General features: G+C 52.6%; 1 protein-coding gene across 8 annotated transcripts in view; it reads left to right on the forward strand.

Annotated features, from left to right (window-relative positions):
• The first annotated feature begins 4197 nt into the window (after window positions 1-4197).
• The window catches only part of LOC146839543 (aldehyde dehydrogenase family 3 member B1-like), a 571254-nt gene continuing 548456 nt past the window's right edge, over window positions 4198-26995 (forward strand). For 2 of the 8 annotated variants that reach the window (XM_085651599.1, XM_085651606.1), the window contains exon 1: window positions 4535-4666. Coding sequence is in view for 2 of the 8 variants with exons in the window: in XM_085651605.1 (XP_085507731.1) it covers window positions 4393-4438 (46 nt within the window). In the remaining 6 variants the exon portion in view is untranslated. Of the gene's footprint in view, window positions 4439-4494; window positions 4667-26995 lie in introns of those variants that run through there. The other 6 variants (XM_085651604.1, XM_085651605.1, XM_085651597.1 and 3 more) reach the window with 6 other exon arrangements.

Genomic DNA, 26995 nt, shown 5'->3' on the forward strand with positions numbered 1-26995 from the left:
CTTACAAAGGTAGTGGAACGTTGAAGGGCCAGGATTCTTCTTTGTAGAGCGTCGTCCAGGGTTATCTGAATTGCATTGGCAATGCTTGCTATCGTATAGTGAAGATAGGGGAGGGACTAGCTCTATGACCACTCCTCTAGGAGGGTCAGGGTAGTGGGTGGTTACACCCACTTCCCTTTGTCCAGTTTTGCGCCAGAGCAGGGGCAGGTAGCCCCTGAACCGGTTTGAGCTGGCATATACACAGAGGAGCGTACTGCTCCCCCAGTGCAGGACTTCAAAGCACTCTAAGAGTGCACCCACCCAGCTCCAATACACTAAATCCTGTCTGGGAGGTGGTGACACCTCCCTGTGACAGGATGCCTTTTGTTGGGCTTCCTCCACTGCGAGTTTCGGTCAGCAGCAGGAGGGCAGCCCAGTGTCTGTGCTGGTGGCATCCATTTTGTGATGCCAGGGCTCTTTCAGATTTCTACCGTTTAGTACAGTGGGTACATGTCATCCCCTCTAGAAGGGTGGGATCATACTCCCACACCAGTTACTGGTGTGGGGGTATGATTCCAAGTTGTTTGACATCAAACACGACATGTTTTGATGCAGTCATTCCAAAGTTAGCATTTACCGCGAGGTTATAATGCACTTAAGAGTATATGGTTTAACCACATCCACAAACAGCAGCAGAGAATAGACTCTGCCAGCTGCAAAGGGGTCCTGCTCAGGCAGAAGCCCCCCCCCTCACACAGTAAACCAAGAACCCTGCCCTCAGGATTGATAGGGCCTGCTATAGGGGTGGCTGATAGGTTTATATGTGTGTGTTTGGTGAGATATAGGAACCTATACCTCAGTGAGGAGTGCTAACACTACCTCACCCAGGCTGCAGTAGCAGGCCTGTGGTGTCAGATTGAGAATGCTTCCCAGGGGTGGCATAATATATGCTGCAGCCCCTGGTAGGCCTGTGAAGTACCAATGCCCTAGGCACCTAAGGGGACCATATACTAGGGGTTCATAAGGTACCACAGTATCCAATCACTAGTGCATCTAATATGCACACCAAGTTGTTTAGAGAGAACAGAGAGACTGGGGCCCTGATTAGCAGGGACCCAGCCAGACTATAGCCAGAAACCAGTGTATACATCAGAAAAAAAGTGGGGGCAACATAAGTGCAGATCCTACTCTCCTACACTTACTCACAGGTTGACACAGGTAGCCAGGTAGAGTTTCGTGACTTCTTTATTAGTTCCATGTAAGTCAATACATAAGTCCTTGTTCATGTTGCCAGCCATCTATCCAGCCCAGTTACCAGCTCTTACACCAGCCCCACCAGGAGCTCAGCCCATCTCCATCTGTCACCACTCATACACACAGGCACCCTGCCATTGCATTCATCACAGTCACACCAACATTCTGTCACCATCTCTCACTCTAGCTGAGCAGCTAGGAGACAGCTAGGCTGGATTGCATTCAATTACACTTAAAAGGATATAACACGCTTTGTGCATTTACACCTTACACTAGGGGGCACTTAGAGGACATGCCACATACAGGTTAGAGTTCTGCAAGACACTTTCTTCACATACATCTTACACTAGGAGGGCACTTTGAGGACATGCCACCTACAGGGCAGAGTTCTGCAAGACACATTCTGCACCTACACCTTTTACTAGGGGCACTTTGAGGACATGCCACCTACAGGGCAGAGTACTGCAAGGCGCTTTCTGCACTTACACCTTATACAAGGGGGCAGTTTGAGGACATGCCACCTACAGGGCAGAGTTCTGCAAGACACTTTCTGCACTTACACCTTACACTATGGAGCACTTTAAGGACATGCCACATACAGGGCAGAGTTCTGCAAGACACTTTCTGCACTTACACCTCACACTAGGGGGCACTTTGTGGACATATCACCTTCAGGGCAGAGTTCTGCAAGACACTTTCTGCACTTACACCTTACACTAGGAGGGCACATGCCTCTAAACCTACAAGGCAGAGTCCTGCAAGGCACTGTCTGCACTTACACCTTACACTAGGAGGTCACTATGAGGATATGCCTATAAACCTACAGGGCAGGGTTCTGCAAGGCACTTTCTGCACTTACACCTTATACTAGGAGGGCACTTTGAGGACATGCCTATAAACATACAGGCCAGAGTTCTGCAAGGCACTTTCCTCACCCACACCTTACATTAGGAGGGCACTTTGAGGACCCGCCTGTAAACCTACAGGCCAGAGTTTTGCAAGGTGCTTTCCTCACTCACACCTTACACTAGGATGGTACTTTGAGGACCTGCCTGTACACCTAGAGGGAAGAGTTCTGCAAGGCGCTTTCCTCACTCACCCCTTACATTTCTGCACTTACACCTTACACTATGAGGGCACTTTGAGGACATGCTCATAAACCTACAGGGCAGAGTTCTGCAAGGCACTTTCTGCACTTACACCTTACACCAGGAGGGCACTTTGAGGACACGCCACCTACTGGGCAGAGTTCTGCAATGCACTTTCTGCACTTACACCTTACACTAGGGGGCACGTAGAGGACATGCCACATACAGGTTAGAGTTCTGCAAGAAACTTTCTTCACATACATCTTACACTAGGAGGGCACTTTGAGGACATGCCACCTACAGGGCAGAGTTCTGCAAGACACTTTCTGCACCTACACCTTTTACTAGGGGCACTTTGAGGACATGCCACCTACAGGGCAGAGTGCTGCAAGGCGCTTTCTGCACTTACACCTTATACAAGGGGGCAGTTTGAGGACATGCCACCTACAGGGCAGAGTTCTGCAAGACACTTTCTGCACTTACACCTTACACTAGGGAGCACTTTGAGGACATGCCACATACAGGGCAGAGTTCTGCAAGGCACGTTCTGCACTTACACCTCACACTTGGAAGCACTTTGAGGATCCGTCTGTAGACCTACAGTGCAGAGTTCTGCAAGATGCTTTCCTCTCTCACACCTTAAATTAGGAGGGTACTTTGAGGACCTGCCTGTAAACCTACAGGCTAGAGATCTGCAAGGTGCTTTCCTCACTCACACCTTACACTAGAGGCACTTTGAGGACATGCCTATAAACCTACAGGGCAGTGTTCTGCAAGGCACTTTCTGCTCTTACACTAGGAGGGCACTTTGAGGACATGCCACCTACAGGGTACAGTGCTTCAAGGCACTCTTCACTTATACCTTACACTAGAGGTGGTACTTTGAGGACATGCCACCTACAGGGCAGAGTTCTGCAAGGCACTTTCTGCACTTACACTAAGTGGCACTGTGAGGACCCGCCTGTAGACCTACAAGACAGAGTTCTGCAAGGCACTTTCCGCACTCATACCTTACATTAGGAGGGCACTTTGAGGACCTGACTCCACACCTACAGGGCAGAGTTCTGCAAGACACTTTATGCTCTTACACCTTACATTAGGGGGGGCACTTTCATGACATGCCACCTACAGGGTACAGTGCTACAAGGCACTCTTCACTTACACCTTATACTAGGAGGACACTTTGAGGACATGCCACCTGCAGGGCAGAGTTCTGCACGGCACTTTCTGCACTTACACTAGGGGGGGGGGGCAATTTGAGGACCTACCAGTAGACCTACAGGCCAGAGTTCTGCAAGGCACTTTCTGCACTCACACCTTACACTAGGATGGCACTTTGAGGACCTGTCTGTAAACCTGCAGGCCAGAGTTCTGCAAGGCACTTTCTACTACAGCTCACAGAATTGAAGGAATGTGTCGACAGTTTTACTCGTTCACGTCCCTCATTTCTCTTCCTATATCCGTGTCTCTCTTCTCTCTCCCTTTTTCCTTCTCGTTCGCTTTCTTGTACCCTTATTACCTCAATTCCTCTACTTCACCATCCTTCACTCTTTCCTTCTTGATCCCTGTCCCTCACTTCAATCCCTCTCTCTTCCGCCGTCTCCTCCTTAGCTTCTCTCCTCTTTCAACCTCTCTGTATCTCTCTCCCGTTGTCTCTCCCCGGTCACCACAGATCATCCTGCTCCCCTCCTTATCTTCTCCCCTCTCCTCTGTCTCCCCCCCCCCTCTCTGTGTTTCTTTCTCTCTCTCTCACCTCAGCCTCCACGGATCACCCTTTCCTCCCCTCTCCCTCATTATCACTCATCTATCTCCCCTCTCTCCCTACTTCCCTCAGCCACACGCCCAGCCCATCTCCGCCTTAAATCCTCTCTCTCGTGTCTTCCGCCTTGGCTCTCTCTTTGTATTTCCTGTTCGTCTCAGTGCTCCCCCACTCCCCGCTCCCCGCCCCCCAATCTCTCTTTCTGCTGCTGTGGTTTTAATCTTCCCACATAGTGCCTTATACCCTCAGTGCTGCTTCCCTTAAGAGTCACCTGCAAGATGAGGGTCCGGAAGAGGTCAGCCTTTCAGAGACATGCCCTCACCCTCCCGATTTTGTAACCGTCCATTGCATCACAAGGGTGAGTGTGTGTTGTAGGGGAGGCAGCTCCGTCCCGGGGAGGAGCCTCTAAAGTTCACTTTGGGCTTGCGGGGCAGACTCGGGCGGGCCCGGCTTGGCACTATTCCGTCCCGCAGATCAGAGGCTAGGCATTTAACCCAAGCACTGCACCAGCAGGCAGCGGGAATCCAGAGCCAGCCACGACAGAAGGCCAGCACTGAACGAGCGAGACTTGCAGCTCAGGACAGAGGTACACTTCATGAGCAGTGTGTGAGTGTTAGTGCTCGATCAGCATGGAGTGCCAGAGCTGTGCTTGAGGCCATCACTGGAATACTACAGTGTCTGCAGCTCAAGACGGAGGTACACTGGCTGGCCAGTGTGTGAATGTTAGTGCTGGATCAGCATGCAGTGCGAGGCTTGCATGGCAGGACGGAGGTACACTGGCTGGCCAGTGTGTGAATGTTAGTGCTGGATCAGCATGCAGTGCGAGGCTTGCATGGCAGGACAGAGGTACACACTGGCTGGCCAGTGTGTGAATGTTAGTGCTGGATCAGCATGCTGTGCGAGGCTTGCATGGCAGGACAGAGGTACACTGGCTGGCCAGTGTGTGAATGTTAGTGCTGGATCAGCATGCAGTGCGAGGCTTGCATGGCAGGACGGAGGTACACTGGCTGGCCAGTGTGTGAATGTTATTGCTGGATCAGCATGCAGTGCGAGGCTTGCATCGCAGGACGGAGGTACACTGGCTGGCCAGTGTGTGAATGTTAGTGCTCTATCAGCATGCAGTGCGAGGCTTGCATTGCAGGACAGAGGTACACTGGCTGGCCAGTGTGTGAATGTTAGTGCTGGATCAGCATGCAATGCGAGGCTTGCATGGCAGGACAGATGTACACTTCATGAGCAGTGTGTGAATGTTAGTGCTGGGTCAGCATGCAGTGCGAGGCTTGCATGGCAGGACGGAGGTACACTGGCTGGCCAGTGTGTGAATGTTAGTGCTGGATCAGCATGCAGTGCGAGGCTTGCATGGCAGGACAGATGTACTCTTCATGAGCAGTGTGTGAATGTTAGTGCTGGATCAGCATGCAGTGCGAGGCTTGCATGGCAGGACGGAGGTACACTGGCTGGCCAGTGTGTGAATGTTAGTGCTGGCTCAGCATGAATTGCGGGGCTTGCATGGCAGGACAGAGGTACACTTCATGAGCAGTGTGTGAATGTTAGTGCTGGATCAGCATGCAGTGCGAGGCTTGCATGGCAGGACGGAGGTACACTGGCTGGCCAGTGTTTGAATGTTAGTGCTGGCTCAGCATGCAGTGCGAGGCTTGCATGGCAGGACAGAGGTACACTTCATGAGCAGTGTGTGAATGTTAGTGCTGGATCAGCATGCAGTGCGAGGCTTGCATGGCAGGACGGAGGTAAACTGGCTGGCCAGTGTGTGAATGTTAGTGCTGGATCAGCATGCAGTGCGAGGCTTGCATGGCAGGACAGATGTACACTTCATGAGCAGTGTGTGAATGTTAGTGCTGGATCAGCATGCAGTGCGAGGCTTGCATGGCAGGACAGAGGTACACTGGCTGGCCAGTGTGTGAATGTTAGTGCTGGATCAGCATGCAGTGCAAGGCTTGCATGGCAGGACGGAGGTACACTGGCTGGCCAGTGTGTGAATGTTAGTGCTGGATCAGCATGCAGTGCGAGGCTTGCATGGCAGGACAGAGGTACACTGGCTGGCCAGTGCGTGAATGTTAGTGCTGTATCAGCATGCAGTGCGAGGCTTGCATGGCAGGACAGATGTACACTTCATGAGCAGTGTGTGAATGTTAGTGCTGGATCAGCATGCAGTGCGAGGCTTGCATGGCAGGATGGAGGTACACTGGCTGACCAGTGTGTGAATGTTAGTGCTGGATCAGCATGCAGTGCGAGGTTTGCATGGCAGGACAGATGTACACTTCATGAGCAGTGTGTGAATGTTAGTGCTGGATCAGCATGCAGTGCGAGGCTTGCATGGTAGGACGGAGGTACACTGGCTGGCCAGTGCGTGAATGTTAGTGCTGTATCAGCATGCAGTGGGAGGCTTGCATGGCAGGACAGATGTACACTTCATGAGCAGTGTGTGAATGTTAGTGCTGGATCAGCATGCAGTGCGAGGCTTGCATGGCAGGATGGAGGTACACTGGCTGGCCAGTGTGTGAATGTTAGTGCTGGATCAGCATGCAGTGCGAGGTTTGCATGGCAGGACAGATGTACACTTCATGAGCAGTGTGTGAATGTTAGTGCTGGATCAGCATGCAGTGCGAGGCTTGCATGGTAGGACGGAGGTACACTGGCTGGTCAGTGTGTGAATGTTAGTGCTGGATCAGCATGCAGTGGAGGGCTTGCATGCCAGGACAGATGTACACTTCATGAGCAGTGTGTGAATGTTAGTGCTGAATTAGCATGCAGTGCGAGGCTTGCATCGCAGGACTGAGGTACACTGGCCGGCCAGGGTGTAAATGTTAGTGCTGGATCAGCACGCAGTGCGAGGCTTGCATCACAGGATGGAGGTACACTGGCTGGCCAGTGTGTGAATGTTAGTGCTGGATCAGCATGCAGTGCGAGGCTTGCATCGCAGGACGGAGGTACACCGGCTGGCCAGTGTGTGAATGTTAGTGCTGGATCAGCATGCAGTGCGAGGCTTGCATCGCAGGACGGAGGTACACTGGCTGGCCAGTGTGTGAATGTTAGTGCTGGATCAGCATGCAGTGCGAGGCTTTCATGGCAGGACAGATGTACACTTCATGAGCAGTGTGTGAATGTTAGTGCTGGATCAGCATGCAGTGCGAGGCTTGCATGGCAGGACGGAGGTACACTGGCTGGCCAGTGTGTGAATGTTAGTGCTGGATCAGCATGCAGTGCGAGGCTTGCATGGCAGGACAGATGTACACTTCATGAGCAGTGTGTGAATGTTAGTGCTGGATCAGCATGCAATGCGAGGCTTGCATGGCAGGACGGAGGTACACTGGCTGGCCAGTGTGTGAATGTTAGTGCTGGCTCAGCATGCAGTGCGAGGCTTGCATGGCAGGACAGAGGTACACTTCATGAGCAGTGTGTGAATGTTAGTGCTGGATCAGCATGCAGTGCGAGGCTTGCATGGCAGGACAGAGGTACACTGGCTGGCCAGTGCGTGAATGTTAGTGCTGTATCAGCATGCAGTGCGAGGCTTGCATGGCAGGACAGATGTACACTTCATGAGCAGTGTGTGAATGTTAGTGCTGGATCAGCATGCAGTGCGAGGCTTGCATGGCAGGATGGAGGTACACTGGCTGGCCAGTGTGTGAATGTTAGTGCTGGATCAGCATGCAGTGCGAGGTTTGCATGGCAGGACAGATGTACACTTCATGAGCAGTGTGTGAATGTTAGTGCTGGATCAGCATGCAGTGCGAGGCTTGCATGGCAGGACGGAGGTACACTGGCTGGTCAGTGTGTGAATGTTAGTGCTGGATCAGCATGCAGTGCGAGGCTTGCATGGCAGGACAGATGTACACTTCATGAGCAGTGTGTGAATGTTAGTGCTGGATTAGCATGCAGTGCGAGGCTTGCATCGCAGGACGGAGGTACACTGGCCGGCCAGTGTGTGAATGTTAGTGCTGGATCAGCACGCAGTGCGAGGCTTGCATCACAGGATGGAGGTACACTGGCTGGCCAGTGTGTGAATGTTAGTGCTGGATCAGCATGCAGTGCGAGGCTTGCATCGCAGGACGGAGGTACACTGGCTGGCCAGTGTGTGAATGTTAGTGCTGGATCAGCATGCAGTGCGAGGCTTGCATCGCAGGACGGAGGTACACTGGCTGGCCAGTGTGTGAATGTTAGTGCTGGATCAGCATGCAGTGCGAGGCTTGCATGGCAGGACAGCGGTACACTGGCTGGCCAGTGTGTGAATGTTAGTGCTGGATCAGCATGCAGTGCGAGGCTTGCATGGCAGGACAGATGTACACTTCATGAGCAGTGTGTGAATGTTAGTGCTGGATCAGCATGCAGTGCGAGGCTTGCATGGCAGGACGGAGGTACACTGGCTGGCCAGTGTGTGAATGTTAGTGCTGGATCAGCATGCAGTGCGAGGCTTGCATGGCAGGACAGATGTACACTTCATGAGCAGTGTGTGAATGTTAGTGCTGGATCAGCATGCAGTGCGAGGCTTGCATGGCAGGACGGAGGTACACTGGCTGGCCAGTGTGTGAATGTTAGTGCTGGCTCAGCATGCAGTGCGAGGCTTGCATGGCAGGACAGAGGTACACTTCATGAGCAGTGTGTGAATGTTAGTGCTGGATCAGCATGCAGTGCGAGGCTAGCATGGCAGGACGGAGGTACACTGGCTGGCCAGTGTGTGAATGTTAGTGCTGGATCAGCATGCAGTGCGAGGCTTGCATGGCAGGACAGAGGTACACTGGCTGGCCAGTGTGTGAATGATAGTGCTGGATCAGCATGCAGTGCGAGGCTTGCATGGCAGGACGGAGGTACACTGGCTGGCCAGTGTGTGAATGTTAGTGCTGGATCAGCATGCAGTGCGAGGCTTGCATGGCAGGACAGAGGTACACTGGCTGGCCAGTGCGTGAATGTTAGTGCTGGGTCAGCATGCAGTGCGAGGCTTGCATGGCAGGACAGATGTACACTTCATGAGCAGTGTGTGAATGTTAGTGCTGGATCAGCATGCAGTGCGAGGCTTGCATGGCAGGACGGAGGTACACTGGCTGGCCAGTGTGTGAATGTTAGTGCTGGATCAGCATGCAGTGCGAAGTTTGCATGGCAGGACAGATGTACACTTCATGAGCAGTGTGTGAATGTTAGTGCTAGATCTGCATGCAGTGCGAGGCTTGCATGGCAGGACGGAGGTACACTGGCTGGCCAGTGTGTGAATGTTAGTGCTGGATCAGCATGCAGTGCGAGGCTTGCATGGCAGGACGGAGGTACACTGGCTGGCCAGTGTGTGAATGTTAGTGCTGGATCAGCATGCAGTGCGAGGCTTGCATGGCAGGACAGATGTACACTTCATGGGCAGTGTGTGAATGTTAGTGCTGGATCAGCATGCAGTGCGAGGCTTGCATGGCAGGACAGATGTACACTTCATGAGCAGTGTGTGAATGTTAGTGCTGTGCTGGATCAGCATGCAGTGCGAGGCTTGCATCGCAGGACGGAGGTACACTGGCTGGCCAGTGTGTGAAAGTTAGTGCTGGATCAGCATGCAGTGCGAGGCTTGCATCGCAGGATGGAGGTTCACTGGCTGGCCAGTGTGTGAATGTTAGTGCTGGATCAGCATGCAGTGCGAGGCTTGCATGGCAGGACAGATGTACACTTCATGAGCAGTGTGTGAATGTTAGTGCTGGATCAACATGCAGTGCGAGGCTTGCATGGCAGGACAGAGGTACACTGGCTGGCCAGTGTGTGAATGTTAGTGCTGGATCAGAATGCAGTGCCAGAGCTGTGCTTGGGGCCATCACTAAAATTACACGCTGTCTGCAGGGCAGGACAGAGGTACTGGAAGAGCACGGAAGGAGATGCATTAACAGACCTGTGGCAGGGGCTCAGTACCGGAACAGCACAGACGGGTTTGCATTACCAGACCTCTGACAGGGGCTCGGTACTAGTACAGCACAGATGAAGGTGCATTAGTAGACCTGTGACGGGGGCTCGGTACTGGAACAGCACGGAGGGGTTTGCATTAGCAGACCTGTGGCAGGGGCTCGGTACTGGAAGAGCACGGAGGGAGGTGCATTAGCAGACCTGTGACAGGGGCTCGGTACTGGTACACCACGGCGGGAGGTTTTTCTCAAATCCCCAGCACACGTAAAATTCAAGAGATTCTGACGTTCATAGTATGTGATTAAACAGTATAATTGAATCAATAAATCAATCGCGAGGTCTTCATTCTTCTCCTTTTATTTCATGACGTTTTCAAGTTGAACATCACAGTCACAGCCAACACGTGTTTCGTCGTAAAGGGAAATGATCCCACGACTTCCTCAAGGCTGTGCAAATAAACAATAATGAATACCCTCTGGCATTGGAAACCTAATGTCAAACAGGTTTCTAGTCTTTGAAACGCAATAGTTACAATTCGACAAAAGAGGGAGAAGAGGGAGAGAATTGCTAAGATGTTGGTTGTGAACCAAAAATTCCTACAGCATTAGGATAGGCATCTAGGTGTGCAGGTGATTTCAGAAATGAAGAAAACCCAAAAGATGGAGAGAGGAAGAGGGTTTAAAAGTGAGATAATCCGTGATTTATTTTTATAAAAATTGTGGGCGAATAAGCTGAAATGTATTATTTTCAGCGTAGTGACATAGTGAAGCGCAAAAACAGCATGCCAACCGGTGAGATTCACGATAAAAATCCAGGCCCCATGGCCAAATTATATTTACCTATTTTCTTGTTCCAACAATGTTCTGTTTATAAAAAGAAAATATACCAAGCGTGTCATCAGACCTTGAGCTAATGTTTGTAGAGCACTAAAACATCTCATTGGTTGATAAAACAAGAAGCACAAACCTACTTTAAACATGGTTCTAATTCCAGACCACGTGGGGGTCTATTCATGGACGAGGAACATAGGATTTCACAGCCCCGATTCTGTAGTATGTGTGTGTCGCAAATATCTGTAAAAAATAAAATCGCCCCATAAGTACTCATCCTAGAAATGAGTGCCTTCAATGGGGTTGAGCAAATGACTGAAAGTTCGGTAATCTAGTAGCGTGTCTGGGTACGAGTACGCAAACGATGTCACCCACTGTAAGTATGGTACTGTATTCTAATTTAAAAAAAATTTAAAAAGTTTTGACTAGGATTCAATAAAAACAACGTTTTCTCAATCCTTACCATTTATAGCGTGTACGGCACAAACGTAACCACAAACCGATACAAATAATAAGAATAGAAGCTCTCGTAAATCAAAGCAGAGTTTTTATCCCCGACAGTGTATATGAGGTCGGATACGCCAGAGAACTCTTAAAAAATCTGTATATAGTGCACCGCTGCACTTGGATCGCCTCCTATAATATTCCCCACGACACTACGTCTCCTTACCTGAATATAACTCAATATTCCTGGTCCTCGTCCTCACAGTGATAACCGGTTACATCGCCGAGTGCAGCAGAGTGTTCCTAACGGCAAGTGAAGTTTCCATGTAACTGAACTACCGGGTGACGTGCAACGTCTCGCGTCACGTTCATAGAGGTAGAAAAAAGACTCCACGGGGTCCTCTCAATATCGTAATCACTTAAACCAATTTTAATGTGCATCATTATTTCTCTACATATCAAACGAGTGAGTCGGAAGTCTATGAATCAGGTTATAGCATAAAGTTATAAAATTATAAATTTCGAAAAGCTGCCGAGTAGTGCGCGTGATAGATGTGTTTGTGTCTCGAGTTTGTGACGCCCGTGTTTACGTCAATGACAACCTATTATCTCGTAGATTCCAGCTTTAGGTGTGTGAGGTGCCAGTATTCAGTGCAATTATAGCGTTCGCCTCAAGTTACTTAGGTTTTTACTCGTGCTCCTTGTGCACCCTTAAGTCTCTCCATCAATTAAAGTCACAAGGTTCAAAAGGACAGTAAATAAGTGATGAATGTTGTGATCTGAGCACAAAGTTATACATGCAGTTAAGACATAGACAATACATCATGTATGATGTATAATGTACATTAACATTTCTTACATCAGAGTCACGGTCATTATGTTCATTGTTGTATATATTGATACGTCATGTTTTAGGCAGAGTTGGACAACTACTCTATCTGCCTAAGAATTAATGCAGTTCGTGGTCGATATTTAATCCACACTCTGTACTCCTCAATTTTAAAATCCATAATGCTTCCTTACGTCTAAGCGTCAGTTCCCGGTTCCCACCCCTGGGGTGTCTCGTTATATGGTCAATTCCATAGAATTTGAAACATCTGTTCGTAGTCTGTTCTGAGCAGGTAGATATATGTGCTGCTATGGGGTATCTCATATCCCCATTCTTCAACGCTCGTATATGTTCCCTTGTTCTGTCTCGTAAGGGCCTGATAGTGCTGCCAACATATCTTTTTCGGCACTTGCACTCTATTGCATAAATGACAAATTTGGTGAGACATGTAATATTAGTCCTAATATTATAAGTCTTTCCACCTGGGCCATGAAACTCTGTGATTCTTGGGTGTGCCCACTTGCATGCCGTGCATTGTCCACAACCAGAGAATCCGCATGAGTACTGAGTCAACCAATTGTCTCTCTTTTTGGGTGTCGGGTAGCTTGGACTCAGGATATTTTTAAGTGACACACCTCGCCTGAAGGTGATATTTGGTTTATCCGTAATGACCTCATTCAGAGATCTGTCTGCTTTCAGAAGGTGCCAATGTTTGTTAAGGCTACGTCTCAGAATCTCAGACCAATCATTGAAACTGGTGACAAGTCTTATCTCATTCTCATCCTTGTTAGGCATCGTTTGCTCTTTTAGAGTGTCTATCCCAGCGATTGTGTCAATTCTTTTATCCGCCCTCCTCAGGGTCTCTTGGTTATAGCCCCTATTCTTGAATCTGTTGAGTGTACTCCTTTTATGAGACTCGAAATCAGTGTTAGTGCTGCAGTTACGTCTCACCTCACAAGTTCTCCATATGGGATGGACCGAATCTGGTGCTGTGGGTGTGAGCTGGATGTGTGGAGTATGGAGTTGCATGCTGTTTCTTTCCTATACAATCTGCTTTGCAGGCACTTATCTTTAACATAAAATTCCACGTCTAGAAAGGAGATCTTGTCTTTACTATACTCAGAAGTAAAGTGAATATTGCAGTCATTCGAGTTGAGATATTTAATGAAGTTGGTTAGTTTGGTCTGAGATCCTGTCCAAATCATAAAACAATCATCTATGTATCTCCCCCAATACAATATCGAGTCATTCCATTCTTTGCCTAATGGCCCCAGATCCTCATCGCCTCGAACCATCCCATAAAGAGATTGGCATACTGAGATGCTAATGGACATGGTGGCACTGTTACTGGATAATAATGTTTTTTTATTTCAAGAGACATGGTAGAGACAGAAACAGGGTGTCGCAATGGGTTCCAGATTCTCTCCCTCGTATGCCAATCTCTTTATGGGATGGTTCGAGGCGATGAGGATCTGGGGCCCATTAGGCAAAGAATGGAATGACTCGATATTGTATTGGGGAGTCTTTTTTCTACCTCTATGAACGTGACGCGAGACGTTGCACGTCACCCGGTAGTTCAGTTACTTGGAAACTTCACTTGCCGTTAGGAACACTCTGCTGCACTCGGCGATGTAACCGGTTATCACTGTGAGGACGAGGATTTAAATTAGAATACAGTACCATACTTACAGTGGGTGAAATCTTTTGCGCCCTCGTACCCAGACACGCTACTTGATTACCGAACTTTCAGTCATTTGCTCAAACCCTTTGAAGGCACTCATTTCTAGGATGAGTACTTATGGGGCGATTTTATTTTTTACAGATATTTGCGATACACACATACTACAGAATCAGGGCTGTGAAATCCTATGTTCCTCGTCCATGAATAGACCCCCACGTGGTCTGGAATTAGAACCACGTTTAAAGTAGGTTTGTGCTTCTTGTTTTATCAACCAATGAGATGTTTTAGTGCTCTACAAACATTAGCTCAAGGTCTGATGACACGCTTGGTATATTTTCTTTTTATAAACAGAACATTGTTGGAACAACAAAATAGGTAAATATTATTTGGCCATGGGGCCTGGATTTTTATCGTGAATCTCACCGGTTGGCATGCTGTTTTTGCGCTTCACTATGTCACTACGCTGAAAATAATAAATTTCAGCTTATTCGCCCACAATTTTTATAAAAATACATCACGGATTATCTCACTTTTAAACCCTCTTCCTCTCTCCATCTTTTGGGTTTTCTTCATTTCTGAAATCACCTGCACACCTAGATGCCTATCCTAATGCTGTAGGAATTTTTGGTTCACAACCAACATCTTAGCAATTCTCTCCCTCTTCTCCCTCTTTTGTCGAATTGTAACTATTGTGTTTCAAAGACTAGAAACCTGTTTGACATTAGGTTTCCAATGCCAGAGGGTATTCATTATTGTTTATTTGCACAGCCTTGAGGAAGTCGTGGGATCATTTCCCTTTACGACGAAACACGTGTTGGCTGTGACTGTGATGTTCAACTTGAAAACGTCATGAAATAAAAGGAGAAGAATGAAGACCTCGCGATTGATTTATTGATTCAATTATACTGTTTAATCACATACTATGAACGTCAGAATCTCTTGAATTTTACGTGTGCTGGGGATTTGAGAAAAACTGTCATTTAAGCTCTTGCTTGTTTGTAAAGTTTGTGGTTTCTTTACACCCTACAGCACCGTCATAGAAGTGAACCATAGATAATTAATGTGCACTTTCCTTGAGGCGCCATAAAACCTATGACCCAGACCACATTCCTGTTAGAACACCACGGCGGGAGGTGCATTAGCAGACCTGTGACGGGGGCTCGGTACTGGAACAGCCCGGATGGGGTTGCTTTAGCAGACCTGTGATGGGGGCTCTGTACTGGTGCAGCATGAAGGGAGGTGCATTAGCAGACCTGTGACAGGGGCTCCGTACTGGAACAGCACGGAGGGGGATGTATTAGCAGACCCATGGCAGGGGCTCGGTACTGGAAGAGCACGGAGGGAGGTGCTTTAGTAGACCTGTGACGGGGGATCAGTACTGCAACAGCACGGACGGGGGTGCATTAGCAGACCTATGACAGGGGCTCGGTACTGGAGGAGCACGGAGGGAGGTGCATTAGAAGACTTGTGACGGGGACTCGGTACTGGTACAGCACGAAGGGAGGTGCATTAGCAGACCTGTGACGGGGGCTCCGTACTGGAACAGCACAGAGGGGGTTGTATTAGCAGACCCATGGCAGGGGCTCGGTACTGGAAGAGCATGGAGGGAGGTGCATTAGAAGACTTGTGACGGGGACTCGGTACTGGAATAGCACGGAGGGTGGTGCTTTAGGAGACCTGTGACGGGGGCTCAGTACTGTAACAGCACGGAGGGGGGTTCATTAGCAGACCTATGACAGGGGCTCAGTATTGGAACAACACGGAGGGCGGTGCATTAGCAGACCTGTGACGGGGGCTCGGTACTGTAACAGCACGGAGGAGGGTGCATTAGCAGACCTGTGATGAGCTCTGTACTGGAACAGCACGGAGGGAGGTGCATTAGCAGACCTGTGACGGGGGCTCGGTACTGGAAGAGCAGGAGGGAGGTGCATTAGCAGACCTGTGACGGGGGCTCTGTACTGGTACACCATGGAGGGAGGTGCATCAGCTGACCTGTGATGGGGTCTCGGTACTGGAAGAGCAGGAGGGAGGTGCATTAGCAGACCTGTGATGGGGGCTCGGTACTGGAAGAGCAGGAGGGAGGTGCATTAGCTGACCTGTGACGGGGGCTCTGTACTGGTACACCACGGAGGGAGGTGCATTAGCTGACCTGTGACGGGGTCTCGGTACTGGAAGAGCAGGAGGGAGGTGCATTAGCAGACCTGTGACAGGGGCTCTGTACTGGTACACCACGGAGGGAGGTGCATTAGCTGACCTGTGACGGGGTCTCGGTACCGGAAGAGCAGGAGGGAGGTGCATTAGCAGACCTGTGACAGGGGCTCGGTACTGGTACACCACGGAGGGAGGTGCATTAGCAGACCTGTGACGGGGGCTCAGTACTGGAAGAGCAGGAGGGAGGTGCATTAGCAGACCTGTGACAGGGGCTCGGTACTGGTACAGAACGGAGGCAGGTGCATTAGGAGACCTGTGATGGGGGCTCGGTACTTGTACAGCACAGATGAAGGTGCATTAGTAGACCTGTGACGGGGGCTCGGTACTGAAACAGCACGGAGGGGTTTGCATTAGCAGACCTGTGACGGGGTCTCGGTACTGGAAGAGCAGGAGGGAGGTGCATTAGCTGACCTGTGACGGGGTCTCGGTACCGGAAGAGCAGGAGGGAGGTGCATTAGCAGACCTGTGACAGGGGCTCGGTACTGGTACACCACGGAGGGAGGTGCATTAGCAGACCTGTGACGGGGGCTCAGTACTGGAAGAGCAGGAGGGAGGTGCATTAGCAGACCTGTGACAGGGGCTCGGTACTGGTACAGAACGGAGGCAGGTGCATTAGGAGACCTGTGATGGGGGCTCGGTACTTGTACATCACGGAGGGAGGTGCATTAGCAGACCTGTGATGGGGGCTCTATACTGGAACAGCACGGGGGAGGTGCATTAGCATACCTGTGACAGGGGCTCGGTACTGGTACAGAACGGAGGCAGGTGCATTAGGAGAGCTGTGATGGGGGCTCGGTACTTGTACAGCACGGAGGGAGGTGCATTAGCAGACCTGTGACGGGGGCTCAGTACTGGAAGAGCAGGAGGGAGGTGCATTAGCTGACCTGGGACAGGTGCTCAGTACTGGAACAGCACTATTGGAGGTGCATTAGCAGACCTGTGACGGGGGCTCGGTACTGGAAGAGCAGGAGGGAGGTGCATTAGCTGACCTGTGACAGGGGCTCGGTAATGGAACTGCGTCGAGTAAGGTACATTAGTTGACCTGTGACGGAGGCTCGGTACTGGAAGAGCAGGAGGGAGGTGCATTAGCTGACATGTGACAGGGGCTCTGTACTGGAACAGCATGGAGGAAGGTGCATTAGCAGACGTGTGACGGGGGCTCAGTACTGGAAGAGCAGGAGGGAGGTGCATTAGTTGACCTGGGACAGGTGCTCAGTACTGGAACAGCACTATTGGAGGTGCATTAGCAGACCTGTGACGGGGGCTCGGTACTGGAAGAGCAGGAGAGAGGTGCATTAGCTGACCTGTGATGGGGGCTCTATACTGGAACAGCACGGGGGAGGTGCATTAGCATACCTGTGACAGGGGCTCGGTACTGGTACAGAACGGAGGCAGGTGCATTAGGAGAGCTGTGATGGGGGCTCGGTACTTGTACAGCACGGAGGGAGGTGCATTAGCAGACCTGTGACGGGGGCTCAGTACTGGAAGAGCAGGAGGGAGGTGCATTAGCTGACCTGGGACAGGTGCTCAGTACTGGAACAGCACTATTGGAGGTGCATTAGCAGACCTGTGACGGGGGCTCGGTACTGGAAGAGCAGGAGGGAGGTGCATTAGCTGACCTGTGACAGGGGCTCGGTAATGGAACTGCGTCGAGTAAGGTACATTAGTTGACCTGTGACGGAGGCTCGGTACTGGAAGAGCAGGAGGGAGGTGCATTAGCTGACATGTGACAGGGGCTCTGTACTGGAACAGCATGGAGGAAGGTGCATTAGCAGACGTGTGACGGGGGCTCAGTACTGGAAGAGCAGGAGGGAGGTGCATTAGTTGACCTGGGACAGGTGCTCAGTACTGGAACAGCACTATTGGAGGTGCATTAGCAGACCTGTGACGGGGGCTCGGTACTGGAAGAGCAGGAGAGAGGTGCATTAGCTGACATGTGACGGGGGCTCAGTACTGGAAGAGCAGGAGGGGGGTGCATTAGCAGACCTGTGACGGGGGCTCTGTACTGGAAGAGCAGGAGGGGGGTGCATTAGCAGACCTGTGACGGGGGCTCTGTACTGGAAGAGCAGGAGGGAGGTGCATTAGCAGACCTGTGACGGGGGCTCAGTACTGGAAGAGCAGGAGGGAGGTGCATTAGCAGACCTGTGACGTGGGCTCGGTACTGGAAGAGCAGGAGGGAGGTGCATTAGCAGACCTGTGACGGGAGCTCGGTACTGGAACAGCACGGATGGAGGTGCATTAGCAGACCTGTGACGGGGGCTCGGTATTGGAAGAGCAGGAGGGAGGTGCATTAGCTGACCTGTGACAGTGGCTTGGTACTGTAACAGCATGCAGGAAGGTGCATTAGCTGACCTGTGACGGGGGCTTGGTACTGGAAGAGCAGGAGGGAGGTGCATTAGGTGACCTGTGACAGGGCTTCGGTACTGGAACAGCATGGAGGAAGGTGCATTAGCTGACCTGTGATGGGGGCTAGGTACTGGAAGAGCAGGAGGGAGGTGCATTAGCAGACCTGTGACAGGGGCTCGGTACTGGAAGAGCAGGAGGGAGGTGCATTAGCAGACCTGTGACGTGGGCTCAGTACTGGAAGAGCAGGAGGGAGGTGCATTAGGAGACCTGTGACGGGAGCTCGGTACTGGAACAGCACAGATGGAGGTGCATTAGCAGACCTGTGACGGGGGCTCGGTACTGGAAGAGCAGGAGGGAGGTGCATTAGCTGACCTGTGACAGTGGCTCGGTACTGGAACAGCATGGAGGAAGGTGCATTAGTTGACCTGTCACGGGGGCCCGGTACTGGAAGAGCAGGAGGGAGGTGCATTAGGTGGCCTGTGACATGGCTTCGGTACTGGAACAGCATGGAGGAAGGTGCATTAGCTGACCTGTGATGGGGGCTCGGTACTGGAAGAGCAGGAGGGAGGTGCATTAGCTGACCTGTGACAGGGGCTCGGTACTGGAACAGCATGAAGGGGGGTGCATTAGCAGACCTGTGACGGGGGCTCGGTACTGGAAGAGCAGGAGGGAGGTACATTAGCTGACCTGTGACGGGGGCTCAGTACTGGAAGAGCAGGATGGAGGTGCATTAGCTGACATGTGACAGGTGCTCTGTACTGGAACAGCACGGAGGAAGGTGCATTAGCAGACCTGTGACGGGGGCTCTGTATTGGAACAGCATTGATGGAGGTGCATTAGCAGACCTGTGACGGGGGCTCAGTACTGGAAGAGCAGGAGGGAGGTGCATTAGCTGACATGTGACAGGGGCTCAGTACTGGAAGAGCAGGAGTGGGGTGCATTAGCAGACCTGTGACGGGGGCTCGGTACTGGAAGAGCTGGAGGGAGGTGCATTAGCTGACATGTGACGGGGGCTCTATACTGGAACAGCATGGAGGAAGGTGCATTAGCAGACCTGTGACGGGGGCTTTGTACTGGAACAGCACTGATGGAGGTGCATTAGCAGACCTGTGACAGGGGCTCGGGACAGGAAGAGCAGGATGGAGGTGCATTAGCTGTTATGTGACGGGGGCTTAGTACTGGAAGAGCAGGAGGGGGGTGCATTAGCAGACCTGTGACGGGGGCTCGGTACTGGAAGAGCAGGAGGGAGGTGCATTAGCAGACCTGTGACAGGGGCTCGGTACTGGAAGAGCAGGAGGGAGGTGCATTAGCAGACCTGTGACGGGGGCTCGGTAATGGAACCGCACTGATGGTGGTGCATTAGCAGACCTGTGACGGGAGCTCGGTACTGGAACAGCACGGATGGAGGTGCATTAGCAGACCTGTGACGGGGGCTCAGTACTGGAAGAGCAGGAGGGAGGTGCATTAGCTGACCTGTGACGGGGGCTCTGTACTGGAAGAGCAGGAGGGAGGTGCATTAGCAGACCTGTGACGGGGGCTCGGTACTGGAAGAGCAGGAGGGAGGTGCATTAGCAGACCTGTGACGGGGGCTCAGTACTGGAAGAGCAGAAGGGAGGTGCACTAGCAGACCTATGACAGGGGCTCGGTACTGGAAGAGCAGGAGGGAGGTGCATTAGCTGACCTTTGACGGGGGCTCGGTACTGGAAGAGCAGGAGGGAGGTGCATTAGCTGACCTGTGACGGGGGCTCGGTAATGGAACAGCACTGATGGAGGTGCATTAGCAGACCTGTGATGGTGGCTCGGTACTGGAGGAGCAGGAGGGAGGTGCATTAGCAGACCTGTGAAGGGAGCTCGGTACTGGAACAGCACGGATGGAGGTGCATTAGTAGACTTGTGACGGGGGCTCGGTACTGGAAGAGCAGGAGGGAGGTGCATTAGCTGACCTGTGACGGGGGCTCTGTACTGGAAGAGCAGGAGGGAGGTGCATTACCAGACCTGTGACGGGGGCTCGGTACTGGAAGAGCAGGAGGGAGCTGCATTAGCAGACCTGTGACGGGGGCTCAGTACTGGAAGAGCAGAAGGGAGGTGCACTAGCAGACCTATGACAGGGGCTCGGTACTGGAAGAGCAGGAGGGAGGTGCATTAGCCGACCTTTGACGGGGGCTCGGTACTGGAAGAGCAGGAGGGAGGTGCATTAGCTGACCTGTGACGGGGGCTCGGTAATGGAACAGCACTGATGGAGGTGCATTAGCAGACCTGTGATGGTGGCTCGGTACTGGAGGAGCAGGAGGGAGGTGCATTAGCAGACCTGTGAAGGGAGCTCGGTACTGGAACAGCACGGATGGAGGTGCATTAGTAGACTTGTGACGGGGCTCGGTACTGGAAGAGCAGGAGGGAGGTGCATTAGCAGACCTGTGACGGGGGCTCGGTACTGGAAGAGCAGGAGGGAGGTGCATTAGCAGACCTGTGACGGGGGCTCAGTACTGGAAGAGCAGGATGGAGGTGCATTAGCTGGCATGTGACGGGGGCTCAGTACTGGAAGAGCAGGAGTGGGGTGCATTAGCAGACCTGTGACGGGGGCTCGGTACTGGAAGAGCAGGAGGGAGGTGCATTAGCAGACCTGTGACGGGGGCTCGGTACTGGAAGAGCAGGAGGGACGTGCATTAGCAGACCTGTGACGGAGGCTCGGTACTGGAAGAGCAGGAGAAAGGTGCATTAGCTGACCTGTGACAGGGGCTCGGTAATGGAACAGCGTGGAGTAAGGTACATTAGTTGACCTGTGACGGGGGCTCGGTACGGGAAGAGCAGGAGGGAGGTGCATTCGCTGACATGTGACAGGGGCTCTGTACTGGAACAGCATGGAGGAAGGTTCATTAGCAGACCTGTGACGGGGGCTCAGTACTGGAAGAGCAGGAGGGAGGTGCATTAGCTGACCTGTGACAGGTGCTCAGTACTGGAACAGCACTATTGGAGGTGCATTAGCAGACCTGTGACGGGGGCTCGGTACTGGAAGAGCAGGAGGGAGGTGCATTAGCTGACATGTGACGGGGGCTCTGTACTGGAAGAGCAGGAGGGAGGTGCATTAGCAGGCCTGTGACGTGGGCTCGGTACTGGAAGAGCAGGAGGGAGGTGTGTAAGACCTGGGGTCTCCAGGCCCTAAGGGGGTAACGTGACACGAGCGGCTGGGCACCCAAAGGCCTGTGTGTTAAGCGACCATAGAACACACGCATCGTCTGAAGCAGTAAACGCACACAATAATGGACGCCACACAATAAGGTGAATGCAAATTATTCAAGTTTTACCTAATCAAAGGATCACACGTGGTGATCTTGGAGGGCAATGTATCTTAGCTTATACACATTCACATTTGCATTACAGTTTCTCATTACCTGTACACTTTAACATGTGCATTACAGTTGTTCCTGACCTGTACCCTTCAACATGTGCATTACAGTTGTTCATTACCTGTACGCTTTAACATGTGCATTACAACCTCTCAGTACTGTTACCTCCGCAACCCCTGCAGTATGAACCTCCCTAGTGCTGCGGGCCGGGGCCTGCACACGTGGCGCTACGGGTGTCTACGAAGAAACAAAGGCACAAGAGCATAACTTGCGGTCGTATAATGCCTGCCTAGCACCCTGAGCATAAGTGTGGTGGGCACAGTAAGCGCCTTGCACTTGGGACCTTCACTGCGAAAGGAGCGCTTGTGGGTTGGTGAATACACAGTAATGATTAGCGTTACTGAGACATAGAACGCATTGAGCACTGTTGGATACAATGGAACGATCAGCGTTGCTCTAACATAGAACGTATTGAGCACTGGTAACTACACTTGAGCGAACAGCGCTACGCTAACATAGAACGCATGGAGCGCTGGTAACTACACTTGAGCGATCAGCGCTACTCTAACATAGAACGCATTGAGCATTGATAAATACAATTGGACGATCAGCGCTACTCCCACATAGTACGCATGGAGCACTGTTGAATACAATTGAACGATCAGCGCTGCGAGGACATAGAACGCATTGAGCACTGTTGAGTACAATTGAACGTTCAGCGCTACGGGGACATAGAACGCTTTGAGCACTGTTGAGTCCTGCGAACGGCAGTCCCCAGGAGAGGGTAATCCCACTGAGGGGAGACTCACAATTACGGCGGGAAATCCCACGGAGGGGGGAAAGTCACAGTTCCTGCATGCGGTGTCGTTCCCACCTGGCAGGGGGCGCACCGGGCCTTCCCACGACTCCCGGGGAGCAGGGGGGGCGAGTCTCAGGCCGCCACACGGCCGTGCTACCTCCCAGCCCCCGGGGGGTTATCTTGATCTCGTCGCTCGGTTCCGCTCCGGGTCCTCCTTCCGATGCGCGCAACGGCGCGGGACACTCCCGGACACTCGCTCTTCCTTCGGACGCTGCGACGGCAGCGGCGGGGCCCCGGGCTTCTCCGCGGGCTCCGACTTGACACTGACACTTCCCTGAGGCCCACGGGCCGCGGCGGTGATCACGTTGCGGGTCCTGGCACCCGGGGGGGTCACAAATTAAGCGGGAGCTCGGCCAGCTCCGCGCTCGACAGAAGATTCGCACCGGGGGTCACAGGTCAGGTCTGGCAGCGCAGGAAACACAGCGCCAGCACCTGGTCGATCCCCAGCAGTCAGGCAATCAGTCGTTTCACGACGTTACAAGAGTCAGCTTGGCATGAAGTTTCAGAATGGTACTTCTGCAGTTTCAAAAGTCAGTCTTTGTGGCGCAGATGATACTGGCGCCCTTGGGGTTCTGTTCCTTGGGGGGTAGGGGATGAGTTGGCGACTAGGTCCTTCCTAGTCAGGCTGGGCAGAGGTTCCCTGGGTCCTCCTACTGCTGGGCAAGATCAGTGGGTTTCACAGGATCCCTCACTCACTTAAGAGGCAGCACCTAAATATTGTCACTCTCAGAGGCATAAGTCCCTGGCTAGGCCCTACCGCCTACACTCCTGCGTGGATTCTCCAGCTCTGCTTCACCCCAACTGGCCAACTAACTGGAAAAAGTTCCCTCCCTCACTTATGTATCCCTAGGTCAGGTGACCTCTAGCCAAGGCGGCAAAAGTAAAAACCACACCTCCCTTCTAGAAGGTTCCAGCACATTCCAGGAGCTTCCCCATACTACCTATGGGACAAAAAAGGCGGGTTGGTGTTGCAACATTGTTGTGGGGTTCCAGCCAGCTCCTGGCAGCTAGGGTGCTACTATGAAAGACCACTCCGCAGTAACAGGGGTCTGTGGCAGCCATCTTGGGAGAAGGGAGCACCTGCACCTTAACACTGGTTGGCAATGAAAAGGCGCCCGGAGACCTAAGTCCAACATCAAAAATGAGGGTGGAAAAAATGAAGCACGATCAAAAATAAATGGGGAGATTACCCTAAGGCTGACAGGTCCAACACGTGTCCCCCCCAGCCGAAAGAGGGGAGAGCTACCCAACCTCTAGGGAGTTCTTATCGCTAAGGCGGAAAAACCTGGAGAGACCGTCAGCATTGGCGTGGTCAACTCCGGGCCGATGTTCCAACCGAAAATCCATCCCCTGTAGGGAAGTGGACCACCTCAACAACTTGGGGTTTTCGCCTCTCATCTGCATGAGCCAGCGAAGGGGACGGTGGTCGGTCTGGATAAGGAAGTGAGTTCCAAAGAGGTATGGCCTCAACTTCTTCAGAGCCCAGACCACCGCGAAGGCTTCTCTCTCAATGGTGCTCCATCGCCGTTCCCGAGGGAGGAGTCTTCTGGATATGAAGGCCACTGGTTGATCTTGGCCCTCGGTGTTGAGTTGCGAGAGCACCGCACCTATGCCGTGCTCTGAGGCGTCGGTCTGCACAATAAATTCCTTGCTGAAATCTGGTGTTGCTAGTACTGGAGCGGTACACATCGCATCTGTCAGCGTGTCAAAGGCTTCTTGGCATGCAGCTGTCCATATGACCTTGCGAGGTTGCTTCTTCGAGGTCAATTCCGTCAAGGGGGTTACGATGGTACCATATCCCTTGACGAACCGGCGGTAATACCCAGTGAGGCCGAGGAAAGCTCGGACCTCTGTTTGGGTCTTGGGGGGCTCCCAAGCCAAGATGGTCTCTATTTTAGCCTGGAGGGGTTGCACCTTACCTCCGCCCACCAGGTGTCCCAGGCACACGACAGATCCCTGTCCAATCTGGCACTTGCTGGCTTTAATTGTTAGGCCAGCACGTTGCAGCGCCTGCAATACCTCCTGGAGGTGTTGCAGATGGTCCTCCCAGGTACCACTGAAGACAGCTATGTCATCGAGGTAGGCCGCTGAGAAGGACTCCAGGCCAGATAGTACCTGATTCACTAACCGCTGGAATGTGGCCGGAGCATTTTTGAGCCCAAAGGGCATCACTCGGAACTGGTAGTGGCCCTCGGGGGTGGAGAATGCTGTTGTCTCCCGTGCTCCATCGGCCATGGCAATCTGCCAATATCCGGATGTCAGATCGATGGTGCTGAGGTACCGGGCTGCTCCCAGCCTGTCCACCAGCTCGTCTGCACGTGGGATGGGGTGAGCATCTGTCTTCGTGACAGAGTTCAACCCCCGGTAGGCCACACAGAACCGAAGCTCCGGTGTCGAACCCGGTGGGGCCACTTTCGGCACCAACACCACTGGACTAGCCCACGGGCTGCTGGAAGGTTCTATCACCCCCAGCTCCAGCATTTTGGCTACCTCACGCTGGATGCTATCTTTCACTCGGTCAGAGAGCTGGTAAGACTTGTTCTTCACCGGGGGGCTGTCCCCTGTGTCCACATCATGGGTACACAGATGAGTGATTCCAGGCGTGAGGGAGAACAACGAGGCGAACTGTCCCAGGACATGGTGGCAGTCCCTCTGTTGCTCTGGGGTCAAGGATGGGGAGAGGACTACACCTTCCACTGAACCATCCTTCTCCTGTACCGCTAGAAGGTCAGGAAGAGCCTCACTCTCTTCCTCCTCGCTCCCATTCGTCACCATAAGGAGAGCAAGCTCTGATCGCTCATGGTGCGGCTTCAGGCGGTTGACGTGGAGCACCCTGAGGGGCTGACGGGGGGTTTTCAAATCTACAACGTACGTGGTCTGGCCTCGTCGCTCCACAATGTCGTACGGACCAGTCCACCGGTCCTGGAGGGCACAAAGATCCCCAGGTTCCATAACCCACACCTTCTGTCCAACGTCCAACTCGACTGTCCGAGCGTTGCGGTCATATCACTCCTTCATCGCGGTCTGGCTAGCCTCCAGGTTCTCTGAGGCCGCCTTCCACAGCTTGGCCATCTGGCTGCGGAACGCCAGCATGTAGCTGACAATGTCACGGGGAAGCTTCTGTGAAGTCTTCTCCCACCCCTCTTTCACTAAACTGAGGGGACCCCTAACGGCATGGCCATAGAGCAACTCTACCGGGCTGAACCCGACTCCCTTCTGCGGTACTTCCCGGTAGGAGAATAACAAGCAGTGGAGGAGGACGTCCCATTTACGCCTCAAGCCCTCTGGCAGGCTTCGGATCATACCCTTCAATGTCTTATTGAAGCGCTCTACAAGTCCGTTAGTCTGGGGGTGGTAAGGAGTGGAGAACCGGTAGGTCACCCCGCACTCCTTCCACATGGCCTGCATGTAGGCCGACATGAAATTGGTGCCCCTGTCCGACACCACGACCTTGGGGAATCCCACTCGGGTAAAAATCCCCAACAGTGCCCGCGCCACCACCGGTGCAGTGATGGTCCTCAGAGGAATAGCCTCTGGGTACCTTGTGGCGTGGTCCACCAAAACCAGAATGAACCAGTGTCCCGCTGCGGTCGGAGGGTCCAATGGCCCAACAATATCAATACCGACCCTCTCAAAAGGGGTCCCGACCACAGGGAGCGGTTCCAAAGGGACCTTCAATTTAGTCCCAGTCTTGCCACTTGCCTGACAAGACTTACAGATCTTACAGAAGGTGTCTGAGGCAATCCTCATCCTGGGCCAATAAAAATGAGGGACCAACCGTGCAAAGGTTTTGTCCTGGCCCAGGTGTCCGGCTAAGGGAATCTCGTGCGCTAACTCCAGCAGGAAGGCCCGGTAACGTTGGGGGACCACTATGGCCCTCGAAGATCCATGTACCGGCACCCTGGGCTCACTGTATAGGAGACCATCCTCCCAATACACATGATATCCTCCCAACTCCTGACTGGCCACTTGGGCTTCAGCCTGTCGCCGCATGCCTTCAAGCGTGGGGCACGCCCTTTGTGCCTGACAAAATTCCTCCCGGGTAGGGCCTCCTCCCACATGCCAGTCAGCAAGGGTCGGCAAGTCCTCCACGGGAACGACATCCACCTCCACGGACTCCGGGGGCACCTCTGCGGCCTCCCCATCCATCTCACGGGGCGTGTCCTTTACCACCTTCTTTTTTCCTCTTCTGGTGTTGGGTTGGGCCGTTATTCCAGGCTCCAACCGAGGGTGAGTTTCATGCTGGGCAGCCATGGACCGTGTGACTAGGCAAGTCCACCCTGGTAATCCCAGCATCTCGGTGTGAGCTCGAAACTCGACATCTTTCCACTTGGTGTGCTCCAGGTCGTTCCCTAGCAAGCACCCCACAGGCAAGGCAGGGCTCACAGCAACTCTCAGTAAGCCTTTGACTCCTCCCCACTCAAATGGAACACGAGCCACTGGATAGTGACTCAGACTGCCGTCAGCCAATACGGCGGGATAGAA

The sequence above is a fragment of the Triturus cristatus genome, chromosome 4_1 (genome assembly GCF_964204655.1).
Source record: "Triturus cristatus chromosome 4_1, aTriCri1.1, whole genome shotgun sequence".
Taxonomy (NCBI): Eukaryota; Metazoa; Chordata; class Amphibia; order Caudata; family Salamandridae; genus Triturus; species Triturus cristatus.